The 23,165-nt window shown below is 44.3% G+C and overlaps 1 protein-coding gene across 2 annotated transcripts in view; it reads left to right on the plus strand.

Annotated features, from left to right (window-relative positions):
- SATB2 (SATB homeobox 2) overlaps nucleotides 1–22,939 on the plus strand; it is a 135,802-nt gene extending 112,863 nt beyond the window's left edge. For both annotated transcript variants that reach the window (XM_069781802.1, XM_069781801.1), the window contains exon 11: nucleotides 22,022–22,939. In XM_069781802.1, the coding sequence (XP_069637903.1) occupies nucleotides 22,022–22,477 (456 nt within the window). In that variant the 3' untranslated portion in view covers nucleotides 22,478–22,939. The remainder of the gene's footprint in view (nucleotides 1–22,021) is intronic.
- Nucleotides 22,940–23,165: the final 226 nt, after the last annotated feature.

The raw sequence follows: 23,165 nt of genomic DNA on the forward strand, positions 1-23,165 counted from the left end.
TTTTTCCAAAGGCAGGAGGTTTTTCTGTCTTCTAGTCCTGCCCCTTCTGAAACACGTTGGTCTCACCCAGATTAATTATTGCCTAGTTCAGTCTCCTTTGTCTCTTCTGCTACTGACTTCCTCCTTGCTTTCCATTTGGTCTTTGCCTGGAAGAAAAAATGGGGTTTCCTGGGGTTTGGGTTCTCAGAGCTATAAAGTAGGGGAAGTGCTCCAAGTAATTAATGTTGCAAGTTTTGTCTTCCACGTTCTCAAAAGTTTGTGGGATCTTGGAGGCAAGGAGCCACAAAAGAGTAAAGGGCCAAGCTAACATGTGGGAAGATGACTAGAGCTGCGTAGATTTGAACATACTAACCCAGTTCTGGTGCCCACAGCCAGTAGGGCTATCCTCTAAGGGACAGTTTGAAGAAAAAGTTTCCCTGAGCTCTTGTGAGTGACCTTGATGATTAGCCTACTTTCCAAAGCCTTCTGCACATCACTTTTCTGCATCGTGCAGGTTGGCTCTTGTGAGTGACACGTTACACTGCATTGGAATGTGATGCATTTGTATTTGTCAGCAAGTTACAAAGCCATGGATTAATTATTTATTACAGTCAAAATATGAAAAATGAAGAAAAATAAATGGAACCAGCTGGCAGCTACATACAGCAAAACTCTGGAGACCCGGGTATATAGTTGATACAGTAGGCTTGTGTTTTGGGGGTGCTGCATTTTAAAGCTATGTTTGCCCATCCAAAAACCCCAGTAGGTTTCTGAGTGGCACGCTACCAGTGCGAGACACAGGAGGCTTGCTGTCCACCTGCTCCCTACCGTCAAAAGATGCCCTGCACCAAGCAAATTTTGTGTCATTTTTAGTCTCTGGGACTTGAATTGTTTCAAGCAACAAGGTTTGTTTTTTGGCTTTGCTGCAAGGGTCACTATTAGATAATTAGCCATGAAGAATCAATGACAGCAGCCAGAGACGTAAAGCTGAGGTCCTCACACTTGCAGTCATTGGAGATTTTGTGACACTTTACATAAGGGTAGGGGTCTTGGGCTCCGCTCCTGGCTGAACTCCAGGCCAAGTAATTACATTCTGCCTATCTGAAATTCCCCCTGTAGTGTCAAGTGGGAAAGCAACTCTCATTTCCTTCTCAAAGTGGTGGCGGGTGCAGAATGTCTGCCACGGTGCCTGGCTGCATTTTAGCGGGGGGTGGAAACATCCAAGAGCTGCAGTCACCGACCTACTTTGCTTTGCAGGCTTTGCTAGTGAATAGTGCACTGTAAGTCGAGCCCTTTCCTGCAGCCTTGATGTCAAGATGACAGTCCTTTGAAGGAGATACAAGTAGCAGCGCTGTGAATAACAGCAGGTGCAGTACTGTAACACCGAAGCAGGCAGGAGGCTCTCACCTCTGCTCTCTCTCTCTCCGCCCACCCCATCTTCCTCTCTGCTCTGATGAATTTGACGTTTGTACGGTAACTTGTGTCTGATGCTTGAGTCTCCTGCTCCTCCAGCTGTGAGACTGGGAGAGCCTGAAAACAGGCTGCCCCATGCTGCTGCCAGAGCTCCCTGCCACCACGATCGAGCCCTCTCTGGGCTGGGGACACCCCTCTGTCAGACTGAAGGACTTGGAAGAAAATCCTGGCTATCATCACAAGAGGCATGACCAGACAAAAGATAACAGATAGATAAATTTCAGCCTTTTCCCCAGTATGGCTTCTTGAAAATGGCAAAGATTTCATTGTGATGGGGTTTGTGTAGTTCACTTGCCGATTACAGGGTTGGGCTCACCTTCAGTGAGGGAATCGCCCCAAGGCCAGGTATGGTTTCTGTCCTCTACCAGCAGGGTGGGCGCAGCGGGGCAGTTGTTGTAGTGCTGTAGAAGATCAGCTGGACACAACTTGGCTCTTGATGTTTAAGGGATTGCTGTTTCTTTTGTGGCAGGTTCTTACCCTCTGTTCAGTGTTACTAACCTATACCTCACTGTTTAGCTTTACATTCAGGGCTTTAAAAAGAAACATTTTCATTTTTTCTCTCTTCCATTAGATTTTTCCCATCAGCCATATATTAATCCATTTAATCAAATGTTTTCCTGTTTCTGAAATGAAAAATGTCTATAGTGGAAGCTCAGTGCTCAAGAAATTCCTCCCCGCACACTTGATTTATTTGTTATTGTGCTGAGGAGTCATAAAATGTGAGCCCTGTGGAGCTCTGTGACATGGCTGTGTTCTTTGGCAGCATCGGGTATGACCATATGGACGTGTCGGAGTGTGGATTTTCCTTCACATGCTAGTTGAGGAGCATCCATGCTATACCTACATGTTGCTGTGCATGCAGGCTGAGCTTGCCACAGCCTCTCGCTTGTTTTTTAAGGAAATTCAGGTGTGTGTTAAGTGGGTCTTTCTCCTTCCCATTCTGCACAATGCGATGTAATCACCAAGTGCTGCTGTAGGACTAAGGAAAAGACCTGTGACAGCGTTGCTAGCTGGGTACCACAAGGATACCACCTTCAATTTACAGAGTGCCTGAGCCACAGGTTCCTGGAGGGTGGGCGGGTATGCCAGAAGGCATTGTTGTATTTTTGCCCTGTTCTCATCCTCTTCCACCACCATCAGATGTGGGATCCTGTCTGGACCTTTGACCTGGCCTGGCCTGGCTGTCGCGTAGATCTCTTGGACAGACTGCATGCAAAGTAGTCACTTTGCAGCAAGCAGTCGTCCTGCTTCTGTGTTTAGCTTCCTGCTCTACAGAGGTGAGGGTACCCTCTCTTACTTTCCATCCCTCGCTAAATCCCACCATTCCCAGGCTGTTTGCTGGCGTTGGACCTTTCTGGAGTGTTAATGCTGAGAAGTGCTTACAGCCGCTTCCCATTGCCAACCAGGGATGTGGTGTTTGTTACAGACATGCTGGGACACAGTAAATCTAATTTCTCTCCCTTCTCCCACTGTTCGTCTGCTGTGTCCAAGGTGACCACTCCAGAGAATAACCATCTTGCCTGGCACTTTAATGTAGTGCTAATTCATTGTTAATTGCTGGGGCAGAGAAACCTGACTCAGTTGGGAAAACGATGAATCAAGCTGTTGTCTCTGGAGTGTTGGGGTGGATAAGCCGGTTCTCTGGAGTAATGAGCCACCACTGCAGCAAAGTACCTGCTATTCAGAGAGCAGAGAAACCTTGCCTTTCATTTTCTGCATAAGCTGACAGGTAGATCTGCTGAAGCTGGTAGGTGCATATTGATTTAAGAGCAGTCAAATGTTGACTTTAAAGAAACAGGAATGGTTTTCACATGCTTTCTGATACACTTACTTTTGTCACTGACGTCCCTCCACGCTTTTTTTCTCTGAAGCTTTGATTTAGACAAATCTGGCAGTTTATAATAGTTCAGATCATAAATCATGGAGGAACATTAGTAAATAAAAGAAGGCATAGCAGAAAGCTGTAGGAAAGCTCTTTTGTATTGTGTGTTCACTGCAAACATTGTGGTCTCTCTTTAAATATGCGGAAAATAACATACCACAGAAGTAAATGAAATACTAATTTTGTCATTTTGTGAGGGGTGGAAGGGAACAAATATTTTAGAAATGACAATGAAATACAAAACAGCAGAACATGGAGCCCTCGTAAAAATGGGTCAAGGCAAGTGGCGATGGCAATCCAATGAAACTAATTTCATATTCTCTTTCTAGAAGTAATAAAGAGGGGAATGAGCACCACAGTAGTGCTTCCTAATGAAATATCTGATTCTAAACATTGTCTTAGGGTTCATGGGTCACACAATGCATAGCATGCAGATGGAAAAAACAGTGAGACTTAAAATTTCTTTTCTTAAAAAATAATATTAATTAATAATACTTAGGCAATCATAGATGATGAGTGAAGCAAAACTGTGTTATTCCATAGGGGAACATGGTGTGCTTAATGATCTACAGGATGATGTGCACAGCGAGTTTTTGCCACGTTTGTGTGGGTTACAGCAGGGGGGTTTGCATACTGGAAATCAGGACTGAGTTGTCTGGGAGACTTGGACAAAAACTACTTTCCCAAACCATGCTAGCTCTCTGACTTTGGTGCTTACTGTTTTATCTAGACAAATTTTTTTGTGGGGACAGTGTGCCCTGTGATTCATTCTTAGTGGCTGCACCCCGATAGTTTGGGGTTTTGATCATTTCTCTGCACCCAAAAGACAGACCATGGATGGATACCCACTGCTTTTTGATTCCCCCAGATCCTTATTCCATGGCTGGATGTGATGTCTGCTCAGACAGGGGTGGTCAAGACTGGTGCGACAACTTGTACTCAACAAGGCCAAATGGACTTTCAGAGCTACTTGTATTGCAGGTTTATTCATTCCACTCAAAAAGCTTGGAGCTTTGGTTTGGGTGGGTTGCAGCTGGAGTATTTATTTTGTCTTTGATTTAGATCTACAGGGGGAAATGCATGTCAGAACAAGATCTGTGAATTTTGTGAGTGGACAATATCTGTCTTCCTCAGTTGTTACATTATCTGGAGTTCTCCCCTATCAAAATTAGACAATAACAGTCAATTTCAGTATCTCCTTTCAATCTAAACCATTCAAAAAACACTGGAAAAAAATCCCAAACTATGTAACTTCCGTTTCTGTGCAGTATTAAAGCTGAAGGCAATATATATTGCAAATGCTACTTTGCATTTATCGTGTGTCGGCTCTTGGGTGGGGGTAAGGGGCTCTCTTTCTTCGAAGAAAGCAATACATGCAAAACTCTCAGAAGGCTTCCACTTCTGAACTGCTTTCTCATACTGCTCCAGTACCCATGCCTTGCAGCCAGACACGCTGCGTTTTGGAACAAAAGCTGTAGCTGTGGGTTCTGGTTTGCTGTCCTTTCGGTGCACTCCACTTTCCTGACGGGCCACAGTAGCTCGGGAGCCTTGCACAAGGTTTGGCAAAGGCAACAGGAGCACATACCAGACAATGAACCCCTTACATTCGACTCTGAGATGTCCGATAGAGCTTCTTGTGATTGATAGTTATCACAATTGCAGTGGAAAGCCGCTGAGCTTTGACTGCTATAGCCAAACCTGCCTACTGCGCCTTCTCAGCTGTTTCTGTTTAGTGTGGATATCTAATGTGGCTGAAAAGTGCTGCTGATTTTTATTAACTTTAAGCCTGTGATTCCCCTTGAAATGATAGCAGGGAGCGTACTTGCAATTAAAGCAAAACTGCTTCTGTTCTGAAATTAGTTTAGGTTTAGTACTATTCCATTTAACCCTAGAAATGGGAGATCAAGTAAAGTGGATTGTTTGGGGTTTTTCTGAGGTGGCAAGTTTAGTCTCATCAAAGTAGTACATCCTTTCTGTATTTGTTCAGACTCCTGGAACCATGAGGCCACCGCAGTGCCACCTGCTCCCGGACAGCTTTCATTTGGTCCAGGATCAACTGAGGACAGGGCAGGAATGAGGTGGGACTTTTAAGTGAGGGAGCACCGAGAGCACGGCTGGTGTTTTTCTTCACCATCTTCTTACAACAAAGACAACTGTGAGGGTACTGACACCGCAGCAGAGGTAGAGGGAGTCCCTGGAGCCAAGGACACGAGTGCTGTCATGCAGGACGTGCTGCCCCATTTGAGGCAGAGGCAGTTCTGCCCAGACGGCGGCTTGCCTGAGGCTGCCCAGAGCAGCTCTGCTAGGGCTGCCCTGGCTCCCGCAGCAGGGATGCTCCAGGCAGAAACTTCACTTAAAATCTGAACATGCAGATTTAGCACTGTGGAGACTTGGCAGTAATCAGCAGGGTGGTGGTTTGCGTTGATGTTGCTCTGACAGGTCATCTTTTTAGCAAATGACATCACTGTAGCTGTGGCCCCTGTCATCTCACCCTTTTGCCTTTCACACACAATTTGACCAGATTTAGCCCTCATTTCTTGCAGTCCTGGCCCTCTCGTAAATGTTAAGCTGCCAGCGTTGTCAAGAGTCATAGTAGGTTGAGGATGAGCAAACATCTAGAGCAAGATTACTAAATAAAAGTTCTTTAAATTCATATAACCTTTGAAGCTTGCTGGCTGGCAGCAGCCCAGTCTTGAAGGCTGCAAAGCCACTAGATGAGCCTCTCTTCCATTTACGTTTGGAAATTTTTGTGGTTAAAAATATTGCTCTTTTTAATTTCATTTTAATGCTCCCTGAATAATCCCTGTCCCTCACACTTGTACCTAAATGATAATACCAGGCTTTATTGATGCGTAAATGTTTATCGGCTACTGGCCATATGCAACATTTTATTCTGGGGCTCCTTACAGAAATCTTACGATAAAGTTAGAGCCCTGGATCATCACAGCTGGCCTTTCTGTGCAGATAAGCAATTGTAAAAATTACATGGGGAGGGAAACAAGATTGTATTGTGCTACCAGAGCACATTGCACTGCTTGTCCCCCAAAGATCACTGAGAGCGAGTGAGCTGTTCTTCCTCCCGTGTTGCACAGCATCCCCCAAGGAAATCATGCAGCTTCTGGGCAGTGCTGGGAGTTAGGCTATGACAGAGTGGGACATAGATGCTCAGTCTCCTTGCCCCAGGCCAGTCTTTTTGGAAATTCATTGATGCGGACTTTTCTAGACTGTAGTATGTGCAGGGCTATGTTTTTTTCAGGGTTAGTAGGCTGTGTATGTTGTTCCATGTTCGTATGGACTTTTACAAGAATTGCAGATGAAACGGGAAACGTTTTTGTGTGTATGCACTATTCTCACACATCAAGTATCCAGAAGTACAGTAGCACATGTTTTTTCTCACAGTCATCTATGCTTACAGTGTTTCAAAGAATATTCCAAAATATCTTGGCACAGACAAAGTGAAGCTGTTTGCAAGATCCCTAGCTGTGGAACAACAAAGGCTACATTCTCAGCACACATCACACATGACTTCTATTAAAGTCTTAAACAAAAATCAGATAATGTATTTAGAAGATCTGACTTCGCCATTTATGATGCTACTGCACATTGGGAAAGGAAGTAGGTATCCCCTTGTGACTCCTTTCCAATGTCTTTTCCCTCAGTTCTACTCACTTCTTCATGTTTCAGATTAGAAGGTAAAAATCTTATACTTAAGTACAAATAAATACATTTTAAACCCAGTAATTTGGGACTAACTCACATCGTGGGGTCTAACTTAAAAGGGACTTGGTGCTTAGAAACCAAGGAATACGAGCACTTATAAGGTGCCTCTGGTGGAGCATTCAGAAGTTTGAAACATCTAAAATCATTATTAACCTCTTACCATTACATATGGCAAAAAGGATGTGGTAAGTCACAGAATGTATCCTGGATATTACAGACACAGCCATCTCATTAACTTTGTGTCAAAAAACATTCTTTGGTTTCCAGTTTGGACTATATTTAGTTTATGCTGTTTGTACCATCATAGTACAAAATAATGTTGACACCCTTGAACTTTCTAGTTGCTTTTTCTCAAATTTATGGTTTGAATCTCTACATTATGCTCTTATTAGGCCATGCCCATTTGATGTGCTGCACTTGAATCCAAGGCACGGTGGCAGGGAGGATTGTGAAGAGCCCCCTTCCACAACTCCCGTCACGTGGGTGTTGAGGAAGGCGAGCACGTTCTGCAAAAAGGCTTAATGCAGACCCATAGTTGTTAGGGGCTTTTATGAGAGTTGTGTGGCTAAGTCTCTTGGTTAGGTCTGGAAAACCTTGGTCTTCTCAGTCTTGCTTGCAAAAAGCTTGGCAACCTAGCTTTCTTTTTACTCCTTGGGATTTTGGTAATTTTTAGATTTGAAACGTGCAGACTATCACAGAAGTCCCTTGTGCTACCGCTGGATACAACGAGGAGTTGTATTCTGCCCCTGAGGACTAAGAGCTGGCTCCTCTTTCCGTGCTATGTTGAGGGAAGCTGCGGTAGCAACTGTGAATCCATCTAGTTGTAGCAGAAAGAAAGAGACACACTAGAATTCCAGGACTCAACAAGCCCCATAAAAAGATCTGTCTGGACAGCACTTCACTAGTTAAGTGCTAAGTTATTATTATTATTTATTATTTATTTCCTCTTCTATTTTTCCTCTTACTGAACAAGCAGGAAATACCTTTGTTCTTTCATTTTAGAAGTGAAACAAATGTATTCCCTGCAGCATTTAAAATTTTAATAATCCATAATAAATAAAATCATATCTAATAACATAACTGCTTTCAATTGGCAACGCGATCTCCTAGATGCATTGCAATGGCAGAAACATAAATAGTTGCAGCCTCTGAAAGCCTACTTCCTATTTGCTAAATATACTTGGCTTGCTTTAAATTCCTTTGTGTGCAGTCATTAATACAATCCTCTTTGACAGCATTTAATTAAAGTGCTTTTCTCTATTAAATTCATTAAAACTTTTTTTTTATATACAACTGTTTCCCAGACACTGAATGTTAAGGACCTGTAGGCCTCTCTTTAAATAACTTCTCTCTCCTTGTTGTAAATTGTTAATTAAATTTAACTTAGACTGTTTAAAGATGGCTTGGAAAAGAAAGCCAGATTTCAGGATATGGTCTCAATCATGTCTCATTTTTTTTAACACAATTTTTTCCATGTAGTTATAGACTGTGTGTTATATTGTTTATGAATGTTGCTGTACTTTCAGCTGGAACCAAGCAAAGAAATACCCCAAGAAGCTCATTTCCATCTCACTTCAAAATTTTCCATCTTTTTAGTGCAGTTTCTTAGCCTAAGAGTATTTGCATGGGGGAGTAAGGAGGGAGGAGCTGTTTAGTATTAATAGATTATTGACAGTTTAATGTCTTGGCACCTAGACAGCCCATAAGGTATAATAAACAGGAAGCTGTCTGATGTGAGCGCAGTCAATAGCGTATTCAATCAGAACCTTTCAGTTAATTGCTGGTTGACCTCAGAGATTTCTTCTAAGTGAAACTGTCCTTCGCTCAGATCTCATCTGGGTTTCAGGGTTTAATTTGAGAATGCCCTTTCCACGTGGTAGCTTGTGCATACGTTCCCGGTCGGATTTTTGCTTTGCTCCCATGCACAGCATTGCAAAAGCCAGGCTCTGCCTGGAGCTTTGCAAAACAAGTAGACGTGCACTGCGTGTCGGAGGGCTGTGACCGTGGACAGGGATACGCCGTGGAGCTGGCCTGCCGGTGGGCACCGACACCACCGTTAAAGCAGGCAGGGTTGTAAACTGGTGTCAGGGCTATTTTCAAAGCAGCTGAGCTGTTTTCCAGAGTGTTTTGGATACAGTTAGGCACGGCTTTGGTGCCTGCGCAGGCAACGCGGCATTGACGAGACCTGACCCGGCCTTTGCTGATGAGAAGTGCCCAGCGGGACCTGGCTGCCCCGGCAGAGGGGTCAGCGTGGCTGCGTTCACCCCACCCGCAGGCACAGATTCCCCCGCTCGCCCGCGCAAGTGCAAACCAAGGCTCGTTTGTATTCAGTTTCCCTAATTTCTGTACTTAGCCATTCTAATTTTTTCAGACTGCGTATCTTGATGAGATCTAGATAAGCTACAAAGGCAAGCAGGCAGGAAACCACACGGGCAGTCCCTGACCCTGACTAACTGGAAACCATCTGCTTATCTGAGGAGGGAACCTCCAGTGAAATCTCTTCTAGCAAGTCTGCCGCGTCTGGGTTTTTCTTCCTTTCCCTCCAACTGTTGACTTTGAGTGTGTGTGTTTTCCTTAAGCGAGATCAGGGAGGGTCAGCTGTGGCAGCCCTCATTTGCAGCAGACAGGTCTGTGTTTCCCAGTGGCAGCGAGTACTGCCCTGTGAAGGAGGTGCTTCTGTACCAGGGCGAGTTTAATTTACATTTCATTCAGTCAGGAGACATTTTTTTGTCTCTAGAACTTGCAGTTATTGTGTCTTTTAGCCACTTATCATGCATTCAGACTGTGGTTTGCTGAAAGGAGTATTATTACTTTTAATCTCTAATTTTTCCCTGGTTTTGATTCATTTCTGTGGTTGTCTTTGTCCCTCTGCGTCAAACTGCTTATGGCTTTTTAATGGCCTGATTAGCACCGGGGAAGCACTGCTGTCTTGGAGTAATGTTATTCCTGGTGTTCCCTTGTTTAAATGAGATCAAGAGTAAGAATGCTGCGTTGCTGTGTTTGGGATCCATTGAAGTCCAGTCCAGAGCCCTGACTGAAGCAGGCTGTAAATTTTGGGGGGTCATGCATGTTGGAAAGGTGAGGGGGAATAGTTTGAAATGATGCCTCCTTTCTGGGAAGATTCAAGGATAAGAGAGGCTTGGAGTCCTTCTTTCTGGAGAGAATGGAACAAAACCATGGCAAGATGGAACAGAACCAAGGAAGAAATCCCGGGGTACATGTGTGCCCCTGGGGCCATCAGCTGTAACATGCAGGCTTCACTCCCAGGTGTCTCTGGCCAGAAAATATTCGAAAGTACTTTCTGGTTTTATCAAACTTACTGGCCAAGCTGTTAATCAGTATTACATAGACCAAAGGACTCCCAGATGCAATAAAAATCATAAGCTTTATTGGATTTTGAGATAGGAAAGATTCACGTCCAGCTCCTTTTATAAACTGCATTACATTTCATTCTTTCAGAGCTCCCATCAGTACAGCCCTTTGTAAATATGACAGTGAAGGAGGTAAGTGGGTAGATAGATGGCTGTGAGCTTCTGTTCCTTGGGTGGTACAGCCTAGAGCTATAGAAGTGCTTGAGCTGAGTTTAAGGGGTTGCTGACATTTCTGAAATACTGAAAGAAAAAAACTATATTGGTGCTTTTTAAATTATTATTTTCAGTTAAAATTGGAAAAAAAAAAAGGTTTGCGGCAGTTTAGAGCAACATAATGCTTTAAAGGAAAATAGGAAGAATTAGAAAAGCAAAAGTTGTTCTGAATAAAAGCAACCGGAATATGCTGTTTCATGAAAAATGCCTAAACAACTGCTTGAACTTTTTCAGAATACCCACCCCCACCCCCCCCGCCGCTGCCCCAGGCAAACAGCTTGGCAAAGTAGACTTTATTTAGGCAATACTTTGATGTCACTCAGTCAACATTTTTGACTGAAGGAAAGATTTTTGACTGAAAAATGCCACACAATTCTAATCTTAATGAAGCAAAGAACGGTGTTTTGCATTTCTAGCAAAAGCCTGGGGCTCCTTGCACACAGATCTACAGCAGCTGCAGGCTTGTGTTAAGTGTGAGCTTACCCCTGCGATAATGTGTGTGTAGCCAGCCACGGGCTGAGCGGTCCACGGAGCTCCCCACAGCAGGCAGCAGCAAAGCCAGGGATGGATCCCAGGGCCGTAACAGCGTCATCCTCTGCTTTGTCCTAATACTGCCTCACCGGCCATATATTAAACCATTTTTTAAAAAATGAACAAAATACCTTTTTTTCCCCCAGCTGCATATTTTCTAGTACTGTCAATATAAACTCGAGGTGCTGTTTACTTTCTGTAAAGCCTTTTTCTTCCAGCATCCAGAATGTGTAAAACAGGTACAGGTCAGAGTAGTGAGACACAGAGAGCAGTAACACCAGCATAGGTGCCTCAGTCTTCCGGATGTGCCCACCTTTTCCAGAGTATAATCGGGAAGACAAAGGATTTTAGATGTAATTGTCTGACGCCTCCTCCTGTCCTCAGTGCCCTAATCTGTGCGGGAGACTGTACTTTGGTCATTTGATTTTTATTTACCCAGTTTCAAGCTAAGGGTATAATAAAGCTCATTATGCCAGTTGTGTGTGTGGTAATGCTGGATATTTTGCTTTTACCATGGTAGTTGATTATAATGCACTTTTTAAGACTTGCTTTCTAAAAAAAGGAATATTTATACTTTTATGTGTTTGATTCACACAGTATAGTTTGCTCCAGTCCTGTTATTAAGTGCATTGATGGTTACATCTAGAAAGCAAAAAACATGCTGAGTAGTGTTTTATCAGCACAAATCTACTATTTTCACTAACCATAACAGTCAGGTTCTCCTGACTTCTAACTGCCCCCATTGTAAAAATTAGCAGTACAGTTGGGTATTCCTGGAACCCCAAATAGCCATCTGTAAGGACCTAAAACAGTTCGATGGGACAAATAATTACCCCCCCCAACCCCCAGCAGAAGCCAGTGTCTAATCCAAACATATCCTTCCTGAAATAATGCAATGCCTACTCCTGATCTGAGTAACTGGAAAACAACATGATTACAGTGGCGCCATTCGTGCCACCATAGTTAGGGGTTTAGAGCTTGACCTTAAGCATGGCTCTAGGTTGGGGCTTGTCAGGGAAGATCTTGCTCACACTCCCCACAAATACTCTTCTGATTTTCGAAAGAAAAGGAGAACATGTGTAGTGTTAATTAAACAAGAAAGTGTAGAGGATACCAGAAGTATTTTGTCTGCAGAAAAGCAAACCAGAAAGCCTTTTGTTGCTTCCTTGGTTCCTGTGGCATTCTGCCAGCTCCTCATTAGGATTAGCAGGGTTGGGATGGGGAAACTCAGAACTGATCCGAAATCTTTGACAGACCCTCCCTCCAGCCACAGCCAAGCTCAGACTCTATTTGGAAACTGCCGAGCAGGGCTCTGCACGCCATAGCACCCTGGAGAGCCTTGCTAGGGCTGCAAGAGAAAGCACAGAGAGGCCAGTTGGAGGCCCACAAAGCTCATGGTCTCATTTTGAAGAAGGTAAGTGTTAACTGGAAGGTTTTGTGGCCCTCGACATGTGCACAGATGTTGAAAGTCCAGCTTGAGTGGGACTCCAGTTAGCATCACCATACATAAGGGCAGGGTGAGCCTTTACATGGCTGTTTCTTTTTCCCTTGTGGGGAAGGCTGCCTTGCTACTTGTCATAGTTTAACCCCAGCCGGCAACTAAGCCCCACACAGCCTCTCGCTCACTTCCCCCCGGTGGGACGGGGGAGAGAATCAGAAGAGTAAAAGTGAGAAAACTCGTGGGTTGGGGTAAAGACAGTTTAATAGGTAAAGCAAAAGCTGTGCACGCAAGCAAAGCAAAACAAGGAATTCATTCACCACTTCCCATGGGCAGGCAGGTGTTCAGCCATCTCCAGGAAAGCAGGGCTCCATCACATGTAACAGTTACTTGGGAAGACAAACGCCATCACTCCAAAGGTCCCCCCCTTCCTTCTTCTTCTCCCAGCTTTATACGCTGAGCATGATGCCGTATGGTCTGGGATATCCCCCTGGTCAGTTGGGGTCAGCTGTCCCAGCCAGGTCCCCTCCCAAATTCTTGTGTCTCCCCAGCCTACTCGCTGGTGGGGTGGGGTGAGAAGCAGAAGAGGCCTTGGCTCTGTGTGAGCACTGCTCAGCAGTAACAAAAACATCCCTGTGTTATCAACACTGTTTTCAGCACAAATCCAAAACACAGCCCCATCCTAGCTACTATGAAGAAAATGAACTCTACCCCAGCCAAAACCAGCACACTACCGCAGGTAACAGGCAGGAGAGGCTTGCATGGCTTCTTCGAGGCCAGCAGAGTCCTGCCTGCCTGCCGGGGGATGCAGCAAGCCAGCCCCCATGCCAGCCGTGCTGGCCGTGCCCCATCCCCAGACAATGGAGCCATCCATCACCGATGCCTTCAGGAGAGAGTCTGCAGCGGCGTTGTGCAACGCTTCCTGGCTGCATCGGCCTCTCTGTCACCAGCACCCTGGTTTGTGCCAGCAGAAGCCGGAATGAATCTGGCCTCTTGCGTATTTATACAGTAGGTACGTGCCGGCTCCACCTGCGGGCTGAAGAGTAGTTGTTGACAACCCTCGCAGGCTGCAGCTAGGTATTTGAGAAAGGGATATCCACTGCTGGCCACAGTTACGATGCAGTAAACCTAAGAATCTGGCTCAAACCAGCCGAAGATGGGAGGTTCAGAGCTAATCCACTAACGTTCATCAGCATGAGCTCATTTATGCTGCCCCATAAAATCAGCCAGTTCTCAGGCACTTGCACAGCAATGAAAGTTGTGCCTGTGCTTTTGTGGGAAGATTTGAGTTAGCGTTCAAGGGAGAGCAGTTACCCCAGGAAACACCGGGACACTGCTCTGCATTGTCAGAGTTTTGTGATTTATTTTTTTAACATTATACAGACAAAATAGTGGCTATTGTGTAGGCACGTGCTGTCTATTAACAGAGATCAGGAAAGGGAAATAAACCACGCATTACTGAAGAATAAGATCATGATTGTGGTCAAGTGATGGCAGAATTTTTTTTTCTCTTTGTCAAGCTGATTTGTAAACATTCTTCAAACAACTGTGCAGACAGCAGTGCCATGGATTCTTGAAAGGAAAGCAAAGACAAGGAATGACTCCTCCACACAGATGTTTTACAGTAACCTTAGACCTGTCCAAAAGTTATCTGGTCATCTCCAGTTGTCACTGCAAACTACGCTGCACATGTAGCCTCTTGGCAGCACAGTGTAATCAGGCTGTAATTTATATTTTATCTCCAGTGATGATAGCTCTTAAAAATGTTTTGTGGTGTATTTGCTCTTTGATGCATGCTAAGCTCCTGTTAGCATTAATGGGAGCAGTGTGTGCCGGGAGGGGCGGGGGGGGGAAGGGAGACGAGACACCTTCCCCCTGCCTTCAAGTCAAGATTAATTGCGTTTTGCTAATGCTTCTGCTTATCACTTTGCGTGGGATGGCAAAAGCAATGCACAACTGAAAGTTCTGTAATTTTTTGCTATTTGTTTTTCTTCCTGTTGTCTTTTTTGTCACCTTTTTGACCATTTTTGACAGTTTGGTCCTGAAGAAGAATTGCAGGATGGGGCCGCTATTTCAGAGTCTGGGTGTTTGTTCAGTGTCTTGCCATGTTTTCAGATCACTGTCTTATTTCCTGCCCTTAAGCAAGGCGACCGCCTTAGAGCAAAGGGAAGCATGTGGCAAGTGTGCTCCAAAGATGTTGAAATGAATCGCTTCAACCAGCTCACATTCCAGCCTGGAAACCAAACTTGCCTTTGACTTTGGGTTCCCTGTGGAACTCATTTCTCTCCTCACAGTTCTCTCTGACTCCCCTTTTGCGTGGCTCAGAGAGTGACTCGTACCTCAGACCTGAGAGATTCAGGACACAGGGTTTGTGTGATCCAATATTCTGGCTATGGTGGTGGTCAGTAGCAGATGAAGGGTGATGGGAAAGGCCGGAATATTTGGGGCATTTTTTTACTGCGTGACTGCTTTGTCTTTGCAGCTGACTAGGACCCAGGGCTGCTGGGTTACAAGTTGTTGTAGCCACCAGCTCTGGTTGGCTGGTATGATCCGGCATGCATGAGATGGGGTACATCGTATCACAAACATGTATTATAATTATCTCTAATAATGGTGTTTACTCATGTGAAGCAATTACTAAGCTGCATTGGAAAACGCACAGGATGTGTGGCTAGCATTTGAGCTACAAAATTAAAAGAAGCTCAGGCTGAAGTTAGATGAAAGTGAACATATTTATCCATGTCAGACTTCCTACCATTTTGCACGCTCATATTGATTTCTTTTGACACGGTCTTCTTTTATTGAGTACCATATATTTTTTTAAATCCCTTACCGATAACAGTACCTGCTAAGGGCAATTGTAAAAGGAAACTAAAGTATATTAAACCTGCCTGGAGTCAAAATGTAATCTAACACCTGTAGTCTGCAATTTGTCATCACTTCATAGATACTTTTTCTTTTTTAATAACAGTTTTGGATTTTCCTGAGTTTTGACCTTAGGATACTGTATAATCCAAGAAAAGCAAGGAAACTAAACCACAGTCTTTAACACAGCTTTATGGTGTCAAGGTGTGAAATCACCACTGTGAGAATGAACCCAAAGAAAATACTTCATTTGGAGCTGCGACTAGTGCTGCAGTGTTTACCCAAATGAATGTATTTTTGCAAGGGGAAAAAAAAAAAGAGTAGTCTAACAACTACATTTTTAAGAGGAAAAAAAGGAACACAGGTGCAAATTGTAACTTCTGCTACAGTTTCTTGTACAGACATTCCTAGGAAACCTGTAAAGTGTCTTGGCACAGTGATTGTGTCTAATTAATGCTCTTAGCCCTGCGAGCCCCGGACTGGGAGGCTGTCAGGGTGCAAGCCTGTTTATGGCAGCAGCTTGCTCTGTTCTCTTCTTGCATGTTTCTGTATATGAAGAAAGAGGGAATGGGGGTAGGGAGCATAAGGCTGTTTGTTTGCATAGATAATCGCTCGCAGATTATTCCTGTAAGATCTGCTAAGAGGGACAGTGCCTCCTTCTAGGTATAAGACTTCTTTGCAAGGTGATGGAGATTGTCTCTCAAGTAAACTCTTAACAGGATAGCTAGGCACTGCCTGGGAGCTCTCGGCTTGCAGCTACGAAGTGTCGCAAATTCCAGCTACAGGTCTCAGTAAAATGCAGCTGAACACTGTGTTTAGGCTTGTCCTCCACCCTCCCTTTGACTTCAGCTAGTCATTGAGAAGGAGCTTTTCCAACAGGCTTGCTTACGTGAAGTACCTAGTGAGTCCGTTTTTGCACTGAGTCAAACTGGTGGCAAATCCTGCTGACTAGCCTTCAATGCTTGTAAGGGATGTAATAGATGACCGGTGTTAGATGTACCAAACACAGGTACTGAACCTACATTTTGTAATGTGTGTGCATTCTCTCTGGCTTTTATTTTGGGCTCCTTAAGCAGGCTAAAAACTTGCTCTCTTTGGCATAAAAGTCCTTGGTGCGATGCAGTGTTACGGATGGCTACGAGAGCAATGTAAGTGTGAAAGAAAGCTAAAAGCTGAGACCCCTTCCCACTGTGGAGAATAGAATCATAGAATCATTTAGGTTGGAAAAGACCTTTGAGATCATAGAGTCCAACCATAAACCTAACACTGCCAAGTCCACCAGTAAACCATTAAGCACCACATCTATACATCTTTTAAATACCTCCAGGGACGGTGACTCCACCACTTCCCTGGGCAGCCTGTTTCAATGCTCGACGACCCTTTCAGTGAAGAAATTTTTCCTAATATCCAATCTAAACATCCCCTGGCGAAGAGAAGGCCAGTCCATTCAACTTTGCTCCTTGTGGGTTTGGGTTATGAGAATTGGTACTGGCCAGCACACGCTGCTTGAGGTATCTGTCGGTGCTCACTCTGTCTGTGCACAGAGGAAGGTGGTGTCTGCTCGACAAGGGCAGGTTCTCTGTTGCAAATGCACCGTCTTGTCTTCCAAGAATGTAACATTTTTGGTGTTTCTTGTGGTAAGGGGCACCTCATCATCTCAGCAAAACCAGCTGGAAGGGAGCGCACGTGACTAATGCTGTCTGCAAAGGGAAGAGCAGAACCACATGATGAAACGAAAGAGCTTAGGGTTTTTGTGTAGAAAGGCAGTTCCTGTTTCTAATCTGCTCCAACAGCTCTTCAGGCAACGAAAGGTGGCATTTCATGGAGCGAGTGTGGTCAGCCAGTGCCTCGCTGCAGTTGGTGCCTGAGTGCATGTGTGTATCCTGCTCAAGCATCCTGCTTGGCTCCCCTTAGCGACACACCATTTTCATGTGTCTAGTTCTAGCTAGAAAGTGGGTGGAAATGGAAACGAACATCAGTGGGGTAGTGAATCCAGCCAAAATTAAATACAGTGCAGACACAGACTGCAATTACCTGATGTTCATCATTCAGTTTAGGTTCGCTCACCTCTCTTTTCGGTGGGAACGCATCTGTCTGCCAAAGTCAGGTTTCTCCTGTGGGAGCGTCCCGAGATGTGGGGAGCAGATACATGTAAAACAATGCAGTGATCCCTCCCCGCCAATAATTCTTGGCTTTAGGTTTTAGAAAGACCACAAACCCTTAGCTTATTACAAGTAATCCTGATCACTCTGTAATGATACACTACATTATATACTCTCCTAAACTTAATCATTCAATATCTCACTTCCTTCCCTGTAGGCATGTACTATTATATTTTACACATGGCTTCCAGCTGGTTTTCATTGTGGCCTTCAAATCATGTTTGTAGTACAGTGCGATTCAAGACCAATCACTCTATCTTTAAAAGTCAACTTCCATCATAGTTGTTTTCTTGCAAGTTTTCTACCAGGGCTGGTTAATTTGTTTGGAAAAGTGAGTTTGTGAGGTTAAAGTCTACCTGGATGAACCTTCATAAAGCAGCATCTTCCAAAACTGCTCTGTTCTGAAACGCTGAGAAGGCAACCATGCCTGTAGAGTTTAAAAATGAAATCTCTTGAAGGGATGGAAGAAATAAGTCCTGTGGGCATGGAAGGAAATCTATATCTTCACATTTGATTTGAAAGTAGATGGGCAGTCAGTGAGGAGGGAGGGAGGGGAAGGGAAGTCAGCTGCAGATGGTGGTGGCTGTGGAGGAGGAGGAGGCTGCCCTGCCTGTGGCCGGGGAGTGGTAGGGAAGGGCACGGAGGAAGGAGAGGGGAGTGGGAATGGGGGGCACGGTGCACCTACGCCGGGAGGGGCACCCTTCCGAGCCCAGCACCAGTTTTCTCGGGAAAAGGAAAGCTGAGCGTGGCCATCATTTTTATCCCTTCTCTCTGAAGCCCACCATACTACGTGTGGTGTTTTGTGGTAGGTCAGACCATCATTTGGGGGGTTTATCTGCACTGGAAAATGCACTGCAGCCTGTACTTAATCACGGAAGATCACTGGGGTTTCCTTCTTTACAGTACAGAAGCAGAGCAGCACTGACCCAAAAACCGCAGTGTTATGGCAGGGTGTGCACAACAGTGTGTGAAGCCGGTGGAAATTTTACCTGCAGATTTAAGAGCATAATAATGACCCAAAATCTGAAAATCTGGAACTGCCAAAAATGGTTAGTTTCCTCTCTGAGGCTGCGCATGCGGAGCCGGACATGAAGTAAGCAAATTGCCCAAATTGACCAACGTGTTTTACAAATGTAGTTCAAAGCAAATACTTAACAAAAAGGTAATTTAGATCTCATATTGTATCATGTGCCTCAACAGTTGATCTGTTTCCCATAGAAAAGCATGCTCTTTTGTATTAAATAGGCCGTATTATCGGAAGGAAATACAAAAGTGATGACAGCTTAAACCTGAAGGAAATTCTGTGCATTTATCAATCTCTCTGTATATGGGTAATGTGTCGCTGAAAAATGTTGCATCGCTGAAATCCTTTGTTAATGCTGCTGGAAATCCAGAGCAAGTCCCCGAAGTTAGTGAAATAATGAGATTTATCTGTTATAAGAGTAGCTTTAGGGTTTTGTATTACTTAAGAAAATGGCAAGTGAAATAAAATACAACATTTTTCTAATATTTTACACTGATAACCCCTGGGCTATGTGTTTTCTCTTCTGGAGAGGATGGAGAGGTCACTCCAGAAAAGGAAGGGTTAAGTAAAATTATTCTTTCCCTCCTGCTCTCAGCCCTCTCTTTGGTTGATTGCTTTATAGATGCTGTAGGCATCTCTTCATCTCCTTCAAATTAAACATTTTACTGCTGCTGATCCTGTATTGTTGGATTTTTTTCATCATTATATTTGATTGGAAGTCTTGTAACATTTCTCAGGCTGGATCGTTTCTCATGCTATTTGTCAACTGAAAAGGGAAAAAAAGCCCACTTCCAACTCCAACAAGAATGAACTGAGTAATTCACACTCTCTCTGGATGTGTTTCTATCTCTGTTAGCTGCTACTTGAATTCAGCTTCTGATTAGCAATGCTACTTGAGGCTTTTCATATGACGCTGTCTGTAAATTCCCTGGCAGTTTATTTGTGGTGTTAAATCCCTTTTTTATTTGGCTGCTCTGGGCATTACAGGTCCTGTCAGGGGACAGGACCAGGAAGCGCAAGAGGGGAGATAATGTAGGTAGGGGCTGTGTGACAAATTTATGGGGCTGGGTCCTCGGCTAGTGTCGGCGATCCCGGCTCTGCTGCTTTCAGTGCTCAGTGCCGATGTAGGTACAGATCCGCTCTCGACTGTAACCCCTCTGTTTGGAAACGTCAGTCCTTCTCTTTGAAAACAGTCCATGGACAAAAAAGAAATCCTCAAGAGCAGCTGAGCGATTCAGTTCATTGGAACATTATGCTCCTTTATTACAAGAGATGTAATAAAACATAAACCAGAATATCTGTCATCTCCATTTGAGTTTCTCCTGTGCCCCAGCTCCTTGGTTAGCTCCACGTCTATGACACCGTGAGTATTTACGTGCTTGAGAGGAAGATGAATCTGTTGGCACCAAGAATCATTTGCAGCGCTTCTGCCCACCGGCGGCTCTGCCAGGAGTGTGGCAAGCCCTGCCTGTCACCAGTGGTGACACCTGCTTTTAGCTGACAGCGTGGAGCTGCCCTGAAGCTGCCTCCTTGTTTGGGCACTTTCCGTCACTGTCACAAGCATCGCTCCGCGGCGGCAGCAGCAGCGACCGGTGCGGCAGTCGGCGGGACGTGCAGTCGTGTGTCTGCACACGCACGTGCCCGCCCTCGCACGCGCACCCGCTGCTCGTCGAGGCACCGGGGACGTGGCGCCGGGTCCTGCCTCTGCGACCGGTGCTGAGCAGCAGCTGGAGGTGTAGCCCCTCTCGGCCGGCCGAGTGCCGGCGAGTGCCGTCAGGTGCGGCGGAGGAAAGGCAATCCCTTGGCCAGGCTGCAGGTCGGGTCGATTTCACGGCATCTCCTCCAGGTTCAGCTCTCGGCCACACGTGTGCGGTGGGCAGCGGCTGGGGACTTCGATGTGCTTTTCAGAAACTGTGACCGGAGGTCGCTGATGTTACAAATTACTATGACAGCAACGTTTGATGAAAGAAATGGATAAAGGGCTCTTTGGCACGCAGCCTTTTTATTTATTTGCATAACAGACTGATATTCCACAGCGGACTTCCCTCTTGCAGTAATAACTTGACTAGTGTAGCATTTTACTGGGGGCTCAGTACACGTGTAAAATTCAGTGCAAGTTCTCAGCACATTTCCATTATTTATCCTTATTTTTTTCCCTTTAGAGAGCTTTAATGTAGTGTTGATTTTCTGGATGTTACAGTTTGCATCAAAGATGTCTTCTTCCTGGGTGAAGTGCCAGAATTCCCTCTTACTTGTGGAAGGAAATATTTATCCATATTGATTTTGTTAGCTCTGTAGCATTGAGTTCTAATAATTATTTCCCTGCATCTGAAGAAACCTCTGGGCAAATACAGCCCGCAATCCTGTAGGGGATTTTTGCCGGTAATCTCTCTTGTATAGATTTGGTTTTAAAGAAAGCATATGGAGCTCCTCTGTATTTCTAACAATTCCGAGCGGGTATTTTTTCCCCTGGAATAAGGGCTGCACGAGGCCCTTTCTTAGTCATTTTAAGTGGCTGTTAGGAAGACTAAGAGCTACATGTGCTTTCTTTGAACTTGCCGAAAAGGAGATACTGCTGGTGAAAATCTGTTACAAGACTGAGAAGCGTGTTTGCCCAGAGGGTTTCTCAGAATGGAGGGCTATAATTATTTGAACTCAGAACTCCTCAACTAGTGAAATTAATAGAGATGTAATACAGAGAAATCTGTTCAAGAGACACATAAAAGCCAGCTCTTGTGAAGCAACTGAACTGACTACGATGTCATTCTTCATAGAAGGGAAATCTTAACAAATCTCTGTGCTTTTATTATTAATTTTTTTCTTCCATAAAGCAGCTGTGATGGATTTTAATGCCAAATCATTATTCATGATAAAGTAGCACCTGACAATCCCATGTGTGACTAGGCCTTTGCGGTGCTTGGCATCTTGTAGAAACGGTGAGAGTCTCTAGCCTAAAAAGATGAGAGGAAACAAGGAGGGGGGAGAAGAGGAGCAAAGCAGGAGAATGACTTGTCTGAGATGGGACAGCTGGCCGGTCATCATGGCCACGAGACTGTAATACCTTTTGACTTAATTTTTATTTTGGCTATTCTATATTTCTTTTTTTTACTTGCATTTTGTATTTCTTACTTATTTTGTGGTTTTATGTTTCTTTTACATCATTTACCTTTTATATCACTTTCTCCTTTCAGTCTGTAGTTACTGGTAGAGCTGTCTTAGAGGTGAGAAAGGTAGTGGAAAATGAATATCGATTTTCTTTTCTTCACCAAAGTAAAGTAGACCCTGTGTAAAGACCTGTACAGGTGCCCTTATCTCAGGCACCGTCAGCATGTACATGAAGTCTCTGTCTGTTTGATCTTGTAGGTGCTGCACAGACAGCAGTCCCAGCCTGCGAAGGAGAATTCCCCACCTAGAGAAGAGGCTCCTCCTCCACCCGCTGAGGACAGTTGTGCCAAAAAGCCAAGATCCCGTACCAAGATCTCCTTGGAAGCTCTAGGTATCCTTCAAAGCTTTATCCACGATGTGGGTCTCTACCCTGATCAGGAAGCCATCCACACCCTCTCTGCTCAGCTGGATCTCCCCAAACACACCATCATCAAATTCTTCCAGAACCAGCGTTACCACGTAAAGCACCACGGGAAACTAAAAGAGCATTTGGGAACGGTGGTTGACGTGGCAGAGTACAAGGATGAGGAGCTGCTGACGGAGTCGGAGGAGAACGACAGCGAGGAGGGCTCTGAGGAAATGTACAAAGTGGAGCCTGAGGAGGAGAACCCCGACAAAAGCAAGGCGGCTCCAGCGGACATCGACCAGAGATAATGTGAGATAGGAGTGCGGAAAGCAATACATTGATCCAAGGATTTTCTGTTTTTATTTTTAATTTTTTTCTCCTTTTATTTTTTGTTTGTTTGTTTCCATTGCGCATGATCCATGTGCAAACCGAATGAATTCAGCATTGCCCGATCAGACATCGCCTTGACACAGACACTCGAGTGTTACACTTCCTACGTTTGACTGAAGTAATCATTGTAATCACATAGGATTATGCCTTCATTAATCTTGCACTTATGAAAGGGACATCTAGCAAGTAAATGGGAAGAAAAAGTCCTATGAAATCAATGAAGGAAAATTTACAACTTTGTGTGTATATATATATATTTACATAAAATATATATATATTAAAATTGCATGGGACGGAACTTTACAAACTGAAAGTATAGACTGTGAAATGAGTTCTTTAAAGATGAGACTTGTTTATGTATTAAAACCACTTCACAATGAGTTGCTTTGGCTTTTTGATAAACTGCCGTCTGCTCTCAGGGTGTGGTGACTATTTTTGAATTCCTATTTATTTTCTATGTTTATCCCTTTTTTTTTTTTTTTTCATTATTATATGGCTTCCTATCTGGCAACTTGATGGGTAATTTTTGAGGTATGTATTTAAAGACATAAATCAACACTGCCAAAAAAAGAAAAGAGGAAAAAAAGAGAGAAAATGGAAAAACAA

This window comes from Haliaeetus albicilla, chromosome 4 (assembly GCF_947461875.1).
Source record: "Haliaeetus albicilla chromosome 4, bHalAlb1.1, whole genome shotgun sequence".
Classification (NCBI taxonomy): domain Eukaryota; kingdom Metazoa; phylum Chordata; class Aves; order Accipitriformes; family Accipitridae; genus Haliaeetus; species Haliaeetus albicilla.